Raw genomic sequence first — 20862 nt, forward strand, 5'->3', positions numbered from 1 at the left:
GCTAGAACAATGCACATTTGTAGACAAGATAAAGAAAAGGCTATTCGGCCCGTCCACATGATGCTGTGTCTGTTGCGTTCGAATGGCAATGAAAACAACGTTTAATTGAAAGAGAACTGAAGTTGAAAAAGTAGGGGAAAACAACGGAAAGACAAAGGAAATAGAGGGGAGAATGTGGTTGCGAACATCTATTTTTGTAGGAAAACAACCTCCCATACGCTTCGGTGTCATTGCGACTGCAAAGAAACTACACTTCCGCCCCGCAATAGACGGGAATCATTTCCGCCCCGCACGGGGTCAACAATCACTTCGGGTTCACTGGTAGCCTTTAGCTGAATGTCACGTCCGCCCCGCTGACGCGTCACACGGTGGGGTGTCTGACAGGGGATTTCCGGTCTGAGGCGGAAGTGAACGGTGCAGCGGCGAGACATGGAGGAGGTGCAGCGGCGGCACCCGAGGCGGTAAGAGCACCGGAGAGGGAGAAAGGGTTTGTGTGTCCGGGACGGTGGAGACAGGAAAGGGGAAGGGAAAGGGGAAGGGGAAGGGGAAATGGTCGACGGCAGTGGTGGGTCAGGGCAGAGATAGCCCTCTTGCGGTTCCTCAGTTTCCTCACACTCCCCCCTCTCCCCCCGTCCCCCTCCCCCCATCCCCCTTCCCCTCTCCCCCCCATCCCCTCTCCCCCCCCATCCCCCTTCCCCTCTCCCCCCCCATCCCCCTTCCCCTCTCCCCCCCCATCCCCCTTCCCCTCTCCCCCCCATCCCCCTTCCCCTCTCCCCCCCATCCCCCTTCCCCTCTCCCCCCCCCCCCCATTCCCCCTCCCAGCACCTCACTCCCCTTCCTTCCTCCCCCCCCCCACCACCCCCAAATAGGACAGATAGAGTCTGGATGGGCAGAGTGGTCTCCTATGCTAAAATGTGATTCTAGCAAAATGACAACACTGCAAATAGTTTTGTAAAGCCTGTGTCGTCGAAGAAGAATATGCACAAGTGCTGTAGAATCCCAACAAGTTTGGCAGCATATCTGGAGACAGCAGCAGTTAACGTTTTGATTCTTCTTCAGAACCCGGTTCCCAAGAAGAGAATCATTTGTCCTGAATCATTAACTGTGTCTTTCTGTAGTTGCTGCCAGATTTGCTGAGTACTTCCAGCGCTTTCTCTTTCTGTTAGATTTTCAGCGCCCAGAATGTTTTGCTTTAATTAAGATTATGTGCTGTCTGACCTGACACCGCAAAAAAAAATTCCTTTCCCAACCAAGAAATTTCCCGAAGGAAGTTGGGGGGAGAACCTATCTGAGTCATGAAGGAGACCTGATAAATGTCAATAAAACACACTGACTGGATGAAACGTCCCTGGACATTCTGGGGACTTATTCACTTCCCTTTCGACAACTCCTTGTGAATCCACTTTCATTCAACAACTAACTCTGCAAAAGGGAATGATTCCTCACATCTTTTAAACAAAACATTAATAGTTCAGACTGATGGGCACTGTACCAAATTCAAACAGTCAAAGAAAATTTAGCAACATTTCATCAAAGCATTGTTATCAGCTCCTGCTGTGCCCACTACACCCTTAGTGTTTCTTCTGTGCTAGTGAGCACCGTAGCACATCTGGTTCTGGTCTAACGTGGCGTTTCAGTAACTTGTTTGAATTCTTTTGAAGTCAGAGGGTGGCTGCAAATGTGGGGTAGTCACTTGGAAGGAGAAGATGCTTGGTCATAGCAATAAATAAGTGTTAATTTAAATTCTCTTAATATGAGGGCGAGGATGTTGTGCTACATGGATTTTTGAAAAAAAAGTTGACAAGATACCACATAACAGACTTCTTAGTGAGATTAAAAGGACAGTGGCAGCATGGAGCAGAAAATAGGGATGATTGTTTATCAGACTGGTCAGACACACAGCGCTATTCCCAAAGATTAGTTTTAGAATATAGTCCTTTTTTTTAAAACAAGTCTTGACACCTGTACTTGGTTATGCTGGGGAAAATTTCAAAGCTGCAATTGAAATGTAACTTGAGGATAGTAATAGACTTGAGAGAATAAACAGGCAGATATGGCAGATGTAATTTATTCCAAAGAAAAGTGTAGACAGATTGGTTTTGGTGGAAAGAATGAGAAGTGTTGTAAACAAAATGGTAAAATCTTCAAATTGGTGCAGGGACAGAGAATCCTTGGGTGTGCTTTTGGACATGTTGACAAGGCAGTTGTGACAAACCTTTACAAACCGATTAAGCTGCAGCTGGAGTGGTGTGTCCAATTCTTGGCATCATATATGAGAGAGGATGCCCAGGCATCTGAGAATGTACAGGTGGGATTTACTGGCAAGTTGCTGAGGGGGTCTCTGTTATGGTTAAGAGATTGTAGAATTGTTTGTATTGCAGAAGGTTTGGCGGAGATTTGATAGATGTGCTCAAAATTGGGGGCAATTAGGAGAAAGTGTTCACTGGCAGGTATGTTGACGGTAAATAGAAAGCACAGATTTGAGGTGAACGTCAAAAGAAATAGTCTGAAGGTCTGGGGAGGTAGAGTCAATAGTAACTTTTTAAAGGAAAATTGGATAAATGCTTGAAGACAGTAGTATACAGAGCAATGGGGAAAGAACAGGCAGAAAAATTAAATGGATGAACCAAAGAACATCAGATTTTGGTGAATTGAAGCAAAATAGAAATTGCTGGAGAAACTCATTAGGTCTGGCATCATCTGTGGAGAGAAAGCGTTAATGTTTTGAACCTGGTGACTCTTCACTGATAGCTTAAGAAAGATGACGTTATGCTGAAGATGGTGGTGGGGGGGGCGCAGTGAGTGGGGGTGTGTATGGAGGAGGAATTGGAGAAGGTGAGTTGATAGGTTGCACTGGAACTCAGAGAGATATGAAATGGCTAGGTGAACAAGGGGATTGTTGATAGTAAGCCAGGACAGAAGAGAAGCTGAATGAGTAATAATGAGAGCTGAAAGAAAGCTTCCAACCCTTAGCACTCATTATCACTTATTCAGCTTCTCTTCTGGCTTACTGTCAACATTCGAGTAAAAAGTGAGGTCTGCAGATGCTGGAGATCAGAGCTGAAAATGTGTTGCTGGTTAAAGCGCAGCAGGTCTGGCAGCATCCAAGGAACAGGAAATTCGACGTTTCGGGCATAAGCCCTTCATCAGGAATCTGTCAACATTCCCCTTGTCTGTCTACTCCTTTCATGTCTCTGTCTGTTTCCATCTATCTGTGCACCTCTTTTCTTTCTCTCACTCGCTCTTGCACTGCTGGACCTGCTAAGATTAAATGGATAGTTTTACCAAAGTACTGTCGGAGGTACGATCGGCTGAGTGGCTTCCTCCTTTGAATCATTCTAGTTAATTAATGTGATAGACTCCTAACTGTACCCCTCAGCTCAAACAATCTACACGTGGACAAGAATTTACTTGTATGAATCAAATTTCTGCAAATCTAACAGTTGTTTTGGAGTTCAATTTCCCCAGCCCTCTGTCTCATGGCAACTCAGGCTCTTAATATTATGAGATGGCTCAGGTACCAAGGTGACTGGTACATGTAGTTGCAGGAACCTTCTTTATGGAAGAGGGAACTCTGACTAAGTGGGCTTTGTTTGTAATTGTGTGAGAATTACAGTCTCCTGTGGAATACAGGAATGCAAGTAGGCCAGCCAGTCCTTCCAGCGCATTCTGCTTTTCAGTTAGATCCCAGCCCATCTGTATCTCCATTAATCCATAATTATAACTCCATTTGGGAGTTAGCTGTATTTTGGAAAGTCCAATAAGAAAAGGGTATACACAGTGAATGGTAGGTCCCTCGTAGTACTGAGAAACCAAGGGACCTTAGTATGCAAGTCGATAGTTCCCTAAAGGTGTTAGCACAGGTAGACAGGGTGGTGAAAAAGGCAGACTGAGAACTTGTCTTCATTAGCTGGGGCGTTGAACATAGGAGCAAGAACGTCTTGTTACAACTTTATAAAACATTGCTAAGGCCACAGATGGAGTACTGTGTGCAATCCTGATTGCCATACTACCAGAAGAATGTGATTGCTTGGAGAGGGTGCAGAGAAGATTCACCAGGATGTTGCCTGTTGAAAGTCTGATATGGAGTGAGATTGGATAGGCTGGGTTTGTTTGCCGTAGAGACAAAAGACTTGCTGAAGAGGTGTTATACCCAAAATGATGACTTCTCACCTGCTGCTTGGCTTACTATGTTCATGCAGCCTCCTGCCTGTCTACCTTGTTTTCCTTGGAGCAGAGGAGGCTGGGTGAGGTATACAAAATGATGAGAGGCACAACCAGTGGATCTTGAGGATCCTTTCCTCACGGCATTATGTCTAAGACCAGAGGAGTGAAAGCTTAAGGTGAGGAGTAAGTGCTTTAGAGGGGATCTGAGGAATTTCTTTTCACCCAGAGGGTGGTAGATATATGGAAAGTACTACCTGAGGGGGTAGTGGAGGCAGGTGCTCTCACAGTATTTAAGGAGCTTCTGGATAAGTAATTAAAATGCTCGGGTATAGTAGGCTATGGATGAAGTGCAGGTGAATGGGATTAGTGTAGTTTGGTGTTTGATCAGTATAGATGTGCTGGGCTGATGGGCCTGGTTTAATGCTGTTTGACATTCCCACTCTCTTTCATTTACCCATTTTGATTGTGTAGCCCTTAATATTCTTTGCTAACAAATCCATTAACCTCGGTCTTGGAATTTTCAGTTCCTCCACAGCTTTGCGGGGAAAGAGTTCCAGATTTCTGCCTTTCTGTGAAGAGCTGCTTCCAAGCATCTCTCCTGAATGGCCTGGCTCTAATTCTCACACATCACGTCACTTCTCTGCATCAGAAGGAGTAGGGGAGTTAGTGAAACTCTTCGAAGAGAAAGTGAGGACTGCAGATGCTGGAGATCAGAGCTGAAAATGTGTTGCTGGAAAAGCTCAGCAGGTCAGGCAGCATCGAAACAACAGGAGATTCGACGTTTCGGGCATAAACCCTTCTTCAGGAAGGGCTTATTCCTGAAGAAGGGCTTATGCCTGAAACGTCAAATCTCCTGTTCCTTGGATGTTGCCTGAGTTAGTGAAACTGTCAGTTTCTGAAAGGAATTGATCTGACAGGCTTGGTAAATGTGTCACAGTGCTATGATTGCTAATCTGGGACAGTAAAAGGGTAAAATGGCTTTCTATTCTGCAACATTAGCAGTGACGCAGATGTCCTTAACTTCCTGTTCTTAAAAAAAGAGGAAGAATAGCTGCTGTTGCTGTCATTGATTCATGAGGTGAACAGTGTCACTGCTGAAATGTTGGTTAATATTTAATCTGTATCTGAAGTGTTGGTGTGATATTCACTTGTGTCTTTATAAATCATCATTATTTAGCTCCTTTCCTCATGAATATAGGGTCCAGTTGGAAAGAGGATTTTTGAGCTATTTTAAATAAGGAACAAACATTTATTAAAGTGGCTCCATCCGGGGTGTCACAGAGCACTCCATGCCCAAAGATGTACTTCAAGAGTGGAGTCATTGTTGTAATGCAGGAAGCATAACAGTACAAGGCTCCACCAACAGCTGTGAGATAAATGATTTTGAATAGTAATTTGGCACAGATATTGTCCAGGGCAGTGTTGCAATCTCCTGTATTCTTGATGAAAAATTACATAGGAATTTTTTTTAATATCCACTTGGTCAGATTGGATACTCAAATCTGGCATCTATTACAGTGCAATAGTCCCTCAGTGCTACACCAGGAGTCTGTGTTTCCTTTTAAACAGGGTATTTGTAAGATGGTATGCAGTTAATTACAGTGGATGTCTAGAGAGACTTAGGGCGTTCAGGTGTATAGATATTTAAAATGTGCAGAAAATAATCAAGAAGTCTAATGGAATGCTGGTGTAGAGAATTGGTGTGTGAGAGCACAGGTTATGCTGCAGCTATACAAAACCCTGATTAGAGTCCTCTTGGAGAACTGAGAGAAAATCTGGGCATCACACCTTAAGGATATACTAGACTTGGAAACAGTGCAAAGTAGGTTTACAATAATATCTCAACTTCAGTGGCTATGAGGCATGTTTTATCTGGAATTTAGAAGGTTAAGGAGTGATTCGATCAAAGTCTTCAACATATTAACAAGAAACGATAGGGTAGATAAAGATAAATTATTTCCACTGGTTGGACATAGTCTGAGAATTAGGACCAGACTAACATCCGGAAGAGATGTTACTTCGGAAGCACTTCTGCAGACACAGGCACACGCACCTCTCCACAAGTGGCAGTGGACGTTGGATCAGTTGTTAATTTTAATTCTGAGATGGATAAAGTTTTGTTAAGCAAATGGGTATGGACCTAAGGCAGGTATGTGGAGTTAAATCAGAGATCAACCATACTCGTTGAATGATGGAACAGGCTTGAGGGGCTGCAGAGTCTACTCATGTTCCTAAATGTTATTGGGTCAATGTCTTCAATGCGCATATCTTTAAACCTTCCTCAATGAATTGTGGCTGACATACCTATAGACGGGACAAACCTTTCTGTGGTATGTAGGTTGCTGTGTGTCCCCAAAGGCAGATTGCTGTCAGCAGCAATTTAGCAGTCTCATTAGCTTGTCTTTGAATTGCAACTCTATACAAACTGGTAGTGGTGTTTTGTCACTACATCTCTGTGGAGCCTTTGCAGTTGAGAGGAATGGTTTACTCATGATGCCCAAGTTGCGGTTTGTCATTTGCACTCATTCTCCTTGCAGTAGATATTCCTGTGTTTTAATATTGCTATAAACATCTATGTACGGACAAATCTTGTACTTGTTCAACACACTCAATTCCAAATCAGTGAGGTTTATTATAGTTAATTTACAGAGTCTGAGGTACTTTAGTGACATTCACTTTAACATTGTTGTAGTTTAGAGGTATGAATCGTGATGGTAGCACCTCTAATGTTCTTTCCATCACATGACCTGCTCTTAAGGTCTGACATTAGTTATTGACAGGCACATGCTTCTAACACAGTCTGTTTGACTGTGTTGTGAATGCACATTCCTTGACCATCGAATTCTTGTGTGAGAACTCCCAAGTTCAAAACTAGAGGGCATAATTTTAAGGTGAGAGGAGAAAGATTTCAAAGGGACCTGAGGGGCAACCTGTTCAAACACAGGCTGGTCGTATGTGGAATGAACAGTCAGAGGAAGTGGTGGATGCAGGTACAATTACAACCTTTTAAAAGAAATTCTGACATGTACATGAAAATGAAAGATTTACAGGGATATGGGTCAAACACAGGCAAATGGGGCCAGTTTGGTGAGGGAAGCCTGGTTAGCATGGACGAGTCGAACCGATGGATCTGTTTCTGTGCTTTAAGACTCAACTCTGGCCTGGCAGGGATGTAACCCAATATGTCAGAAGATTCCGGTTCTCACGTGTACAGAAGAACTCATAACTGGCCCTGAAAGGGTATTGTCAGTGGCCTTTGCTATTGCCATCATCAGTTCATTATTATGAGCCTTTTTTATTCATCAGTTAGGAGTAACATCACAATAGCTTGGAGTTCAGACCTTGTATCTTTAACATGACAGCTGACACAGAATTCAGTGACCTATTATATTCAATTCTGAGTGAATGTTGTGGTTTTGGGAAGAGACATTTGTGGCTAGGCATTGCCTATCTCATCCAAGATTCTTATTTTAGTCAATAGCATATGTAACTAGTCAATGATTATAACAGAATGAATATATATTGTAATTGGCTATGCCATTGTCCAAAACCACAGAGGTTTTATTGGATTCAATTAGGATAAATTAGAAAGGTCACTGATCAGAAAGAGTTTAAATGAGGTTGAATCAGATTTTTTAAAATCTTGGTGTTTTTTTTTCCCAAAATGAGCTTCTTGGCTTATATCAACACTGTCATTAAGATCAGCCTTTGTTATTCCTAGACTTGACTATTCCAATGCACTCTGATTGGCCTTTCTCAAATCTTATTGTTATCAAAACTCCCTTGCTTGTGTTCTTACTATCACCTAGTCCCAATCTGCTATTGTCCCTATGTATGCCGATCTACGTTGGATCCTGGTTCAGGGACAACTCTGTTTTAAAGCTGTTGTCCTTGTTTACAAATCCTCCTCGCCCCTCCCTTTCTCTGTAATCTTCTCAGCTGCAGAACACTCCCACATTATCTGTGCTCCTCCAATTCTGACCTCTTGACCGTCCCCAATTTAAATGGTTCCACCATCGGTTTCTGTTACTTCAGATACGCAGGTTCTAAGCTCTGTAGTTAACTCCCTAACTTTCTCTGTCTCACTCACACTCTTCCTTTATGACGTTCCTTTAAACTATCTATTTTGACAAAGACTTTGGTTAGTGTCCTAAAACTGTCATATGGGGCTACGTGTCAAATTTTAATTTATAATGCTTCTGTTAAGTAGTTGCTTGATTATCCCAAGCACACGGGCGGGCAGTATTTTGTTCGGTTAATCGAATTCCGGATAATCGAATGCCAGATGACATCATCTAGCCAAGAATCGGGACTTTGCAGTCTTCCTGGATAATCAAATGCCATAGAGTCATAGAGATGTACAGCACAGAAAGAGACCCTTCGGTCCAACTCATCCATGCCAACCAGTTATCCCAACTCAACCTAGTCCCACTTGCCAGCACCCGGCCCATATCCCTGAAAACCCTTCCTATTCCTATACTCATCCAGATGCCTTTTAAATGCTGTAATTGTACAAGCCTCCACCATTTCGTCTGGCAGCTCATTCCATATACGTACCACCCTCTGTGAGAAAATGTTGCCCTTTAGGTCTCTCTTTTTTTTTTAATCTTTCCCCTCTCACCCTAAACCTATGCCTTCTAGTTCGGGACTCTCCTACCCTAGAGAAAAGACTTTGTCTCTTTATCCTATCCATGTCCCTCATAATTTTGTAAACCTCTATAAGGTCACCCCTCAGCCTCGACGCTCCAGGGAAAACATCCCCAGCCTGTTCAGCCTCTCCCTGTAGCTCAAATCCTCCAACCCCGGCAACATCCTTGTAAATCCTTTCTGAACCCTTTCATGTTTCACAACATCTTTCCAATAGGAAGGAGACCAGAATTGCATGCAATATTTCAACAGTGGTTTAACCAATGTCCTGTACAGCCACAACATGATCTCTCAATGCCTATACTCAAAACTCTGACCAATAAAGGGAAGCGTACAAAACGCTGCCTTCATTATCTTATCCACCTGCCACCCTACTTTCAAGGAGCTATGAACCTGCACTTCAAAGTCTCTTTGTTCAGCAACACTCCCTAGGTCCTTACCATTAAGTGTTTAAGTCCTGCTAAGATTTACTTTCCCAAAATTCACTACCTCTCATTTATCTAAATTTAAACTCCATCTGCCACTCCTCAGCCCATTGGCCCATCTGGTCAAGATCCTGTTGTACTCTGAGGTAACCTTATTTGCTGTCCACTACACCTCCAATTTTGGTGTCATCTACAAACTTATTAACTATACCTCTTATGCTCACGTCCAAATTATTTATATAAATGACGGAAAGAGGTGGACCCATCACTGATCCTTTTGGCGCTCCACTGGTCACAGGCCTCGTCTGAAAAACCGCCCTCCCCCACCACCTACTTTGAGCCAGTTCTGTATCCAAATGGTGAGTTTTCCTTGCATTCCATGAGATCTAAGCTTGCTAACAAGTGTCCCATGAGGAATCTTGTCGAACGCCTTACTGAAGTCCATATAGATCACTTCCAACGCTCTGCCCTCATTCCTCTGTACCTTGGGAGGTTTTAGTTTGCTTAAGGCACTGTGTAAATGTAATTTGTTATTGGAGGATAATGTTTATACATCATGTTGTCATGTGGGACATACTGTCTGAAAAAGCAGTGGGAATGGGGAGATCCTAGAATAATAACATGCACAGTAGGATTGGATAAATACTTGAAGGGAAAGAATTTGTAAGGACATGGAACAGAGCAGCAAATGTGATTAATTGGTACTTCACTCGAAGACTAGGCGCAAGCTCACTGGGTTGAAGGGTCTCCTGTACTGGATAATTCTTAGATTTTTATGATACATAGTTTTAAAAGTGGCATGAGATTTGAATAGGAAAGTACCAAGACTTCAATTAACATAAATGCACCTCCTGTTCCCCAACAGTGTCCTTTCAGGAATGTGATTGGGTACTGTGATGTATGGAATTTTGAGATGGGCGATCCTGGAGCGTTTCAAAGTGTTTCCCTCCAGGAATATGGCTAAGAAATTTCTTTCCACTCCCCCAGGCCTTAACATTGGGTACATTAACATTGAGTACAATATGAACTGTGACCAGAATATTGCTGCATGTTCTGTCCATTGTTCCTGTAGAAAACAAAATGTTTGCATTATGACATAAATGACTAAAAGCTAGAGTTAATTGTCAATATCATGAAGCCCATCTGAATTGTTAACTCTTACTTAACCAGGTTCTTAATTTATTTAAGTTCCCTCTCTTTTCCTAAGGGTCCAAAATCAGTTCCAACAACAGCTTGCATTTCTATCAGCACTTTAACAGAACCATTACACTGAGCTACATCTGACATGAGTGCAGGTGACTAAAAGCTTAGTTGAAACAAGCTGATTCAAGGAGGACTTTAAGGGCAAAGATGCAGGGATATTTTGGTAGGGAATCTAAGTGCTTAGAGTCTAGCATCTGAAGCCATGTGTATCCGGAATGGAGTGATGAAAATTGGGAATGTGCAAGAGAGCTGAAGGAGGAGCAATTAGATGTTGGAAAGCTTTAAAGCTGGAGGTGGTTACAAAAATAGAGAGGGAGAGAAAACAGAAGAATTTAGAAATCAGGAGGAGATCTCCAAACTGAAGTGCTATGGTGATGGGTGAACAAGATATATAAGTCCTCAGCAGGGGCCTCACCTTCATTCCCCTACGCCCTCGGATCAATGAGTTCAACACGCGGCGAGATATTGAACAATTCTTCCGCCGCCTTCGCCTCCGTGCCTACTTTCACAACCAAGACTCCCGCCCACCCTCTGACGACCCCTTCTCCCGCCTCCAACACACCCCATCCACCTGGACACCCCGTGCTGGCCTCTTACCCGCACTCGACCTATTTATAGCCAACTGCCGCTGCGACATTAACCGACTCAACCTGTCCACCCCTCTCACCCACTCCAACCTCTCACCCTCAGAACGTGCAGCCCTCCACTCCCTCCGCTCCAATCCCAACCTCACCATCAAACCGGCAGACAAGGGAGGCGCGGTAGTAGTTTGGCGCACTGACCTGTACACCGCTGAAGCCAAACGCCAGCTCGCGGACGCCTCCTCTTATCGCCCCCTTGACCACGACCCCACCTTCCACCACCAAACCATCATCTCCCAGACCATCCAGGACCTCATCACCTCAGGGGATCTCTCATCCACCGCCTCCAACCTCATAGTCCCACAACCCCGCACCGCCCGTTTCTACCTCCTGCCCAAAATCCACAAACCTGCCTGCCCCGGCCGACCCATTGTCTCAGCCTGCTCCTGCCCCACCGAACTCATCTCCGCGTACCTCGACACGGGTTCTGTCCCCTTTAGTCCAAGAACTCCCCACCTACGTTCGGGACACCACCCATGCCCTCCACCTCCTCCATGATTTTCGCTTCCCCGGTCCCCAACGCCTTATTTTCACGATGGACATCCAGTCCCTGTACACCTCCATCCCCCATCACGAAGGACTCAAAGCACTCCGCTTCTTCCTTTCCCGCCGCACCAACCAGTACCCTTCCACTGACACCCTCCTTCGACTGACTGAACTGGTCCTCACCCTGAATAACTTCTCTTTTCAATCCTCCCACTTCCTCCAAACTAAAGGAGATGCCATGGGCACCCGCATGGGCCCCAGCTATGCCTGTCTCTTCGTAGGATATGTGGAACAGTCCATCTTCCGCAACTACACTGGCACCACCCCCCACCTTTTCCTCCGCTACATCGATGACTGTATCGGCGCTGCCTCGTGCTCCCACGAGGAGGTTGAACAGTTCATCAACTTTACTAACACCTTCCATCCCGACCTCAAATTCACCTGGACTGTCTCAGACTCCTCCCTCCCGTTCCTAGACCTTTCCATTTCTATCTCGGGCGACCGACTCAACACAGACATCTACTATAAACCGACTGACTCCCACAGCTACCTGGACTACACCTCCTCCCACCCTGCCCCCTGTAAAAACTCCATCCCATATTCCCAATTCCTTCGTCTCCGCTGCATCTGCTCCCAGGAGGACCAGTTCCAACACCGCACAGCCCAGATGGCCTCCTTCTTCAAGGACCGCAGATTCCCCCCAGACGTGATAGACGATGCCCTCCACCGCATCTCCTCCACTTCCCGCTCCTCCGCCCTTGAGCCCCGCTCCTCCAACCGCCACCAAGACAGAACCCCACTGGTTCTTACCTACCACCCCACCAACCTCCGTATACAACGTATCATCCGCCGTCATTTCCGCCACCTCCAAACGGACCCCACCACCAGGGATATATTTCCCTCCCCTCCCCTATCAGCGTTCCGCAAAGACCACTCCCTTCGTGACTCCCTCGTCAGGTCCACACCCCCCACCAACCCAACCTCCACTCCCGGCACCTTCCCCTGCAACCGCAGGAAATGTAAAACTTGCGCCCACACCTCCTCCCTCACTTCCCTCCAAGGCCCCAAGGGATCCTTCCATATCCGCCACAAGTTCACCTGTACCTCCACACCCATCATCTATTGCATCCGCTGCACCCGATGTGGCCTCCTCTATATTGGGGAGATGGGCCGCTTACTTGCGGAACGCTTCAGAGAACACCTCAGGGACACTCGGACCAACCAACCCAACCACCCCGTGGCTCAACACTTTAACTCTCCCTCCCACTCCACCAAGGACATGCAGGTCCTTGGACTCCTCCACCGGCAGAACATAACAACACGATGGCTGGAGGAAGAGCGCCTCATCTTCCGCCTGGGAACCCTCCAACCACAAGGAATGAATTCAGATTTCTCCAGTTTCCTCATTTCCCCTCCCCCCACCTTGTCTCAGTCGGTTCCCTCAACTCAGTACCGCCCTCCTAACCTGCAATCTTCTTCCTGACCTCTCCGCCCCCACCCCACTCCGGCCTATCACCCTCACCTTGACCTCCTTCCACCTATCACATCTCCAATGCCCCTCCCCCAAGTCCCTCCTCCCTACCTTTTATCTTAGCCTGCTTGGCACACTCTCCTCATTCCTGATGAAGGGCTTATGCCCGAAACGTCGAATTTCCTATTCCTTGGATGCTGCCTAACCTGCTGTGCTTTAACCAGCAACACATTTTCAGCTGAACAGGATATATAGCCTTGCAAGGTCACTACTCAATATTTTTGTCTGCATTGTAGACTGAATATGTGAATAACTGTTGATAAATTGGAACTGCTGGGCTCCTTTACAGCATGATTACCCCTGTATAATTGAGGGGTTTGAATGCCATAATTAACTCTAAACTTATCTGACTATTAATAGTGCCACTGATTCATGCTTACTCAAAATGTTGGACTCTGCAGAGGGTGATGGGAGTCTAGAATGCACTGCCTGGGCGGTTGGTAGAAACAGGAATCCTCATAATCGTTTAAAACATACGTGGATGAGCACTTGAAATGCCATAACATTCAGGGTTATGGGCCAAGTACTGAAGAGTAGGATTAATGTAGGTGGATTCACACACAATTGATGGGTCAAAGGGCCTCTTCTGTGCTTAATGAAACTATGCCTCATCTTTTTCTGACACTGACCTTTGAGTTATGTGTTGAGGGGCACAGAGGCACTTCCTCTCCGCTGCGTTGCCTAAGTGAAGCTGTCTGTAGTAAAGTGTCATGGAGACAAGTGTCCAAAACACTGGTTACAGTTGTTTTTAAGGAGTGGCTAGGCAGTGAATGTTAGTGGGCTATCTGGGGGGTGTGGGCCAACATTTTTTGGATGGCATTTGGATATTTGCAATGGTACTGATTCAGCAGGAATCATGGATAGTTGGATGTGGTAATGTTATGATATTGGACACTCACATGAGTGGTCATTCTTTGTTCGTTTGTGGGATCTGAATGTCTTTGGCTGGGCCAGCATTTATCGTCCATCCCTCGATGCAGTTGAGAAGGTGGTGTTGCGTTGCTGCCTTAAACTGCTGCACTTCATTTTGTTGAGGTAAACTGACAATGCAGTAAGGGAGGGAATTCCAATATTTTGACCCAGCGACATGGAAGTACATTGTCATTTCTTCCAAGTTAAGATATTGGGTGGCTTGGAGGGGAACTTACTGGTGGTGGTCTCATGAATCTGCTCTCCTTGACCTTCTCAATGGTAGGAACAATGAGGTTAGGAGGTGCTGTTGAAGGAGACTTGGTGAATTCCTGCAGCACATCCTGTAGGAAATACACCCTGCCACTGCTGAATGTTGATGATGCAGGGAATGGATGTTTATGGATGTGGAGCCAGTCAAACAGATTGCTTTGTCCTGGATTGTGTCGAGCTTTTTGAAAGTTGTTGGAGCTGTGCTTATCCAGGCAAGTAGCAGGAATTCCATCACATTCCTGACTTGTGCCTTATAGGTGATGTACAGGCTTGGGAATCAATTGGTGAGTTTCTTGTTGCAGGATTCCCATCCTGATCTAATGGCCACTGTCCCATTCAGTTGCTGGTCAGTGGTAACCCTACATATGTTGATAATGTGGGATTCAGTGATGGTAATGCCACTGAATGTCAAGGAGTGATGGTTAAATTCTCTTTCATTGGAGATGCTGATTGCTTGGCATTTGTGTGGTCAGTTTGATACGTACCATTTGTCGTCCCAAGTGTGAATGTTGTCCAGCTCTGAAGAGTCGCAGGAGTTGCTGGAAGTTGTGCTGTCGTCAGTGAGCATCCTCATGTCTGACCTTAGGATGGAGGGAAGGTCATTGGTGAAGCTGCTGCAAGTACTGGTGCAATTCCTGCAGAGATGTCTGCAGCTGAGATGACTGACCTCCACCAACCACAGCCATCGTCTTTTGTACCTGGTATGACTCCAATCAGCAAAGAGTTGCCACCAATTCCGATTCACTGCAGTTTTGATAGGGCTGCTTAATGCACAGGCGGATGTGGCTTTGATGTTAAAGTTGGTCACTCTTGGCTCATCTCTGGAATTCAGCTCTCTTGTCCATGTTTGATCTGAGGCTGCAGTGAGGTCAGGAGCAATGTTCCCTCTAAACTGCTAGGAGTGTGTGCTTGCCAATTGATGTGCATACATATATCGGAGGTCAGCACAGCAGCAAGAGAGATCAGAGGAAACTTAGGTTAGGAGGGTGGTCAATCTGACATCACCCAAACTCTGCATCTGTGAGCAGTGTGCTGCCTGATAGCATTGTTGATGGCACCTTCCATCTCTCTTTCAATGGTGGGAATTTGTGATCTAACTCTAGGATGATTGAATAAATCTTGCTGGATTGTGATTTTAAAGAAAATATCCACTGTGGCTTTGGAAGTTCCACCATTAGTCTTCATGCAGCCGGTGACCAACTCATGCACACTGGCCACTGCCAGCAATAATCCCCCGAGTGCTGAGGGCCATTTAATTCCTGTGGTCAGCCCAGTTGCATTATTACTGTAAGTTTATCAACAGAACCAGTGGCTGATTAATGGCAAATTCTGTGCCTTTGTCTTCTGCAATAGCGCATATGAGGTTTCGTTTTGTAAAAAAAAATCTATTCTTTGGATTCTTAAATTATCAGCATTAACTGACATTTGTAGAGCACCTTTTCTGTCTTCATATAGCATAGAAACTGGCCTTTGGACCACTATATCTGTTCTGTGTGCCGACAAACAAAACTAGACTAATTCCATTTAACTGCACCTGGCTCATAGCCTAGTATGGTAAAAACAATGACTGCAGATGCTGGAAACCAGATTCTGGATCAGTGGTGCTGGAAGAGCACAGCAGTTCAGGCAGCATCCAACGAGCAGCGAAATCGACGTTTCGGGCAAAAGCCCTTCATCAGGAATAAAAGCGAGAGGAAGAAAACTTCTTCAAGGCAGGCATCCTTGCAAGAGGAGCCTAGTATGCCCTAGCATTTTCGGTGCTTATCCAGATGCTTGTTAAAGGTTGTGAGAGAACCTGTCTCACAACGCCCTCAGGCAGTAAGTTCCATATTTCTACTACCCTGTGGGTGAACACTTCTTATTTCTCAGATCTCTAAGCCGCTCTTATTCTTCATCTTAAACTTATGGCCCCTGGTTTCAGACACTTCTCCCATTGGACAAAGATTCTCATGAGCTGATTGGCGAACGTTTCCCCAAAGTAAGTGGGAACAGTAGAAGTAAGCAGAACTGGAGGAGATTGCAGAGGGCTGAGGGTAACGGAGAAATTTGAATATAGCAATGAGCAAGTTAAAGCAAAGCTGTAGCTGGTCTTTGGTAGGGCTGAATGGTAAGGAGTGAAACGATATGATGCGTCGGTGGGAATGTGTAGTAATCAGATTGGTCAGGATCTTATTGAATGGTGGAGCAGACTCGAGGGGTTCAGGGGCCTACTTCTCTCTTAATTAGTATGTTGAGATGTAATTTTGAGCAACATGCTGTTTGCCTTTGTTTTTCGGAGGGCTTGCAGCCAAATAAACAAAAAGAATTCTCAACTGCTGCAGCTATTAGGTGCCATCACTTCCTCTTTTGACACTTCAGATTTGAGGAGTGCTACAAAGGTTATATGTTGGTCAATACTTATCCTGTTTTCAGCTCAGTGCTGCTCTTTGTAAGCAGAGTTCAAGAGAATAATTGGATTTGCAAAACTGTTAGATAAATATTAAACCTGACCGATTTTGTATCTGTGTCATAACTGCTGCAGTACTCAATGTCAGTCTTCAATAATTAGTCGGGTTAACTATGGAAATGAGCCACGAGGCAAATAAGAGAGAGACTTGCATTCACATGGTTCTAGTCAAAACATCAGGACTGTCCAAAGTGCATTGCAGCCATTACGCACTTTGAAAATGTGATCACTGTTGTAATGTAAGAAACTTGACAGACAAATTCTCGCAGACTCCAGGGAGATTGAGCAGACCCTCTTTCCTACCGATATTGTTGCAAAGGACAACCATTGGTTATGAGTGGGTGAGTTCCCTCCTTTTCAGGTAGTGTTAACTGCATGCTTATTATATTGAATTGTATGCAGATTATTGGACTTAAATGGGGATCCACTTGTGTCTCCCATATGTAGGATTGAACAACTATGATTATTGGATTAATAATATGCATCTGTGGACATAAATCACTATAAAATGTTCAAGACTGACTCCAGTTCTATCCTAGAGACTGGTGCTGGAAAAACACAACAGGTCAGGCAGCATCCAAGGAGCAGGAAAATCGACATTTTTGGCAAAAGCCCTTCATCAGGAATCCTGATGAAGGGCTTTTGCCCAAAATGCAGATTTTCCTGCTCCTTGGTTGCTGCCTGACCTGCTGTGCTTTTCCAGCATCACACTCTTGACTCTAATCCTCAACATCTGCAGTCCTCACTTTTGTCCAGTTTTATCCTAACTACATGGTGTTCTGGAGTGTAACACCTGGATCCAGAGGATCTTTTATGTCCACTGTGAGAGCAGGTTGGGCCTCAAGTTAATGTTTGATCCGAAAGGTGGCATCTTTGTCTGTACAGCCTCCTTCAGTGCTGGGCTGGAATATCAGCTGGGACTTACATATTCAAGACTCCGGAGTAGGGCTTACACACTCAAACTTTACACCCAAGGTAGACAATGCCGTTCTGGTACTAAGGCAGGCAACCTGGGGATAGCTAGGTAAAGAGACCAAGAAACTGCAGATGCTGGAATCCAAAGTAGGCAAGCAAGAGGCTGGAAGAACACAGCAAGCCAGGCAGCATCAGGAGATGGAGAAGTTAATGTTTCATGCATGATCCTTCTAACTTCTGCCCTCGCCCCCCCACCTCTACCTCTATCTGCAGCTCCCTCTATACCCACCCCCATTCCTGAAGAAGGGTTATGTCCGAAACGTGGACTTCTCCACCTCCTGATGCTGCCTGGCTTGCTGTGTTCTTCCAGCCTCCTGCCTGTCTGCTACAGCTAGGTAAACGACTGAGAGTATAAAGAGAAATTCAATTTTTGCCGATTTGGGATATTGATTCTAGCACTGCTTTGTTGAGACCATTAAGGTTTTGCTGGTCAATGACAAAACTGTACTTGCTAACAGGACAAAAATTGGACTGAAATAGCAAGTACAGTCAGTTGCTTTGAAATGATGCCAGTTTGTGGGCATTTTAGGTGGAGTGGGTGGAGGTTGAATTTAAAAATAAACAGGAATAATTAAATGAATTCCATTTGCACTGTGCCTTAACTTGGTATAGTTTTGCATCACTGTGTACAGCCAGATAAAACGTTTAGTTTTGCTTAACATGTAATTACGTCTAGTTTGGCGTTCCACAGGGACTGGGAGGTTTATAGGGAGTAAAGTATGATTCATGTCATTGTGGTTTAGCCTCTGCATTATCTCCAAGTAAGGGTGGGAGATCATAGGAAGAGCTCTGTGATGTCCGCCTGCTTGATGGGAGTGTACACTACTGATAGAGTTCTGGAATCCTCACTTGAAGCCCAGTTTCCAGGGTTTGTAACTGTCAGAAGCAGTGTCATTCTCATGTGGGGCTGGCTGATAAGCAACTGACTACATTTCCTTAATGTCTTCCCTCAGCCTCCAGAGGAGGCTATGGCCATCAGGCTTGCCAGCTGTTGACGCCTCTGGGCAGTTGATAAAATAAGCAGCATCAAAAAGAAATGTACTGTCCTCTTGTCACGTGCAACCTTTGACAGCAATTTCCACACGTAGGAGCTCTGTAATGACCTCGACTTGTGTACAATTTGTGCGGCAATATTTTGGGACATGAAGCAAGAGGTAGATGTGTGCCAGGATGTGCAAATGTAGAAGCATGTGAAGAGCAGATCATGTCAGTGAAGATTGAATGAACAATAAATGGTCTACTCAAGTATACTGTGATCTGGTCTGCTACTTATGTTCTGAGCTGCAGAAACACCATTTTTGGTTGCAGACAAATATCAGGTGACATCTCTATTCACAGGTTCAGTATCCCAAGAGACAGCAGATGGTCTGTAATCTGTTCATTGTAAGCGAATTGTATGATCAAAGTAGAAGGCTGTCAGAAGCAGCATGCATGTACTGAATAACATTGAAATAATGGCTGTTGCTGTCTGGGAAACCAAGGTGAAGAGTCTCGGCCCATTTTTATATTTAAAAAAAATGCAGAATTGTAACCAAAGAATTGTGAAAAAACGACAGCGCAGAAACAGTCCCTTCTGCCCAGCTGGTCTGTGATAGTGCCTCTGTAATACATGAACTTCATCTAACCCTATCAACATATCCTCTCATTTCTTTGTCTATCATGTTTTGTTGAGCTTCCCCTTATGTGCTATTCACCATAGCTACTCCATGTTGTTGCCAGTTCCACATTCTAAACACTCTTTAGACAAAAATCTTTTTCTCCTAAATTCCCCTTTAGAAGATAGTCACTGATAAATCAATTTATGGCCGTTCGTTTTGGTCTCCTAACAAATTGAAGTTCCTTATTTATTTCCCACCCACCAACTGATCCCTTAAAGGCTTCTATCAGTCACTTTTCAGCAGATTATTTTATAAAGCGAAGAGCCACAGCTTGTTTGAAATTCAGTCAAAGTATTGGTGATGCAAAAGGAACAGGATATTTGATTTGTTTCCTTGCTGTTTCTGTGACCTCACTGTTGGTAGTGTTTTGTTGCACTACCCCAGTTATTGCACTTCAGTGCTGCAAGCTGTCTTGCGTTGCTGTGAAGTTATGAACCACAAGATCAAAAGTTGACAGTTAAATGTGATTTGATTGGGCACCATAGCTGAGCAGTCAAATGTAGGCGATTTAGATGAAGAGTCGAAGTGTGATAACTCAAACTTTGCTGATGGTGCAACTGGATTGAAGAGTGAGCTGTGAGGAGGGTGCAGAGGTGCTGGTGTGATCTGGACCTGCTGAGTGAGTAGGCAACTGCAGTGTCATGTGGATAAATGTGAAGGTATCCACTTTGGTAGCAGGAATTAGAAGGCACATTATTGTTTGGCTGTAAACTGAGAGGGGGGATTGTTCAATGACACCTAGATGTACTCGTGCACAGATTGCTGAAAGCAAGTGAAGTGAAAGAAAGCAAATTGTATGTTTGTCTTTATAGCAAGGGAGTTCAAGTACAGGAACGAAAATGTCTTGCTGCAATTATACATGGCATTAGTGAGGCCTCACCTGGAATATTGCATGCAGTTTTAGATTAGATTAGATTACTTATAGTATGGAAACAGACCCTTCGGCCCAATAAGTCCACACCGACCCTCCGAAGAGCAACCCACCCAGACACCTAACACTACAGGCAATTTAGCATGGCCAATTCACTTAACCTGCACATTTTTTTTGGACTGTGGGAGGAACCTGGAGCACCCGGAGGAAACTCACGCAGAAACGGTGAGAATGTGTAAACTTTGAACCTGGGTCTCTGGCACTGTGAGGCAGCAGTACTAACCACTGTGCCACCATGCTGCCCTGAGGAAGGATGCTCTTGCTATTACAAAGGTCCGCCAAATTGATTCCTAAGATGGCAGGACTGACATATAAGGAGAGGTTGGATTGGTCAGGATTGTATTCACCAAAATTTAGAAGAATGAGGGATCTAAAACCCATAAAATTCTAACAGGACTAGACTGGTAGATGCAGTAAGGATGTTCCTGAGGGTGGAGGAGTTCAGAACCAGGCATCCTAGTTTAAGGAGAAGTAGTAAACCTTTTTAGGACTGAGATGAAAAATTGCTTCACCCAGAGAGTGGATGTCAAAACATTATTTTTCATATATGCCTATAGCTCTTGTGGCTGA

The 20862-nt window shown here is 44.8% G+C and overlaps 1 protein-coding gene across 1 annotated transcript in view; it reads left to right on the forward strand.

Moving 5' to 3' along the window:
• Window positions 1-404: 404 nt before the first annotated feature.
• Window positions 405-20862, forward strand: part of LOC132823005 (serine/threonine-protein kinase 3/4) — a 151562-nt gene continuing 131104 nt past the window's right edge. Inside the window, exon 1 of the mRNA XM_060836531.1 lies at window positions 405-461. Within this exon, the coding sequence (XP_060692514.1) occupies window positions 430-461 (32 nt within the window). The 5' untranslated portion in view covers window positions 405-429. The remainder of the gene's footprint in view (window positions 462-20862) is intronic.

Source organism: Hemiscyllium ocellatum, chromosome 15 (genome assembly GCF_020745735.1).
Source record: "Hemiscyllium ocellatum isolate sHemOce1 chromosome 15, sHemOce1.pat.X.cur, whole genome shotgun sequence".
Taxonomy (NCBI): Eukaryota; Metazoa; Chordata; class Chondrichthyes; order Orectolobiformes; family Hemiscylliidae; genus Hemiscyllium; species Hemiscyllium ocellatum.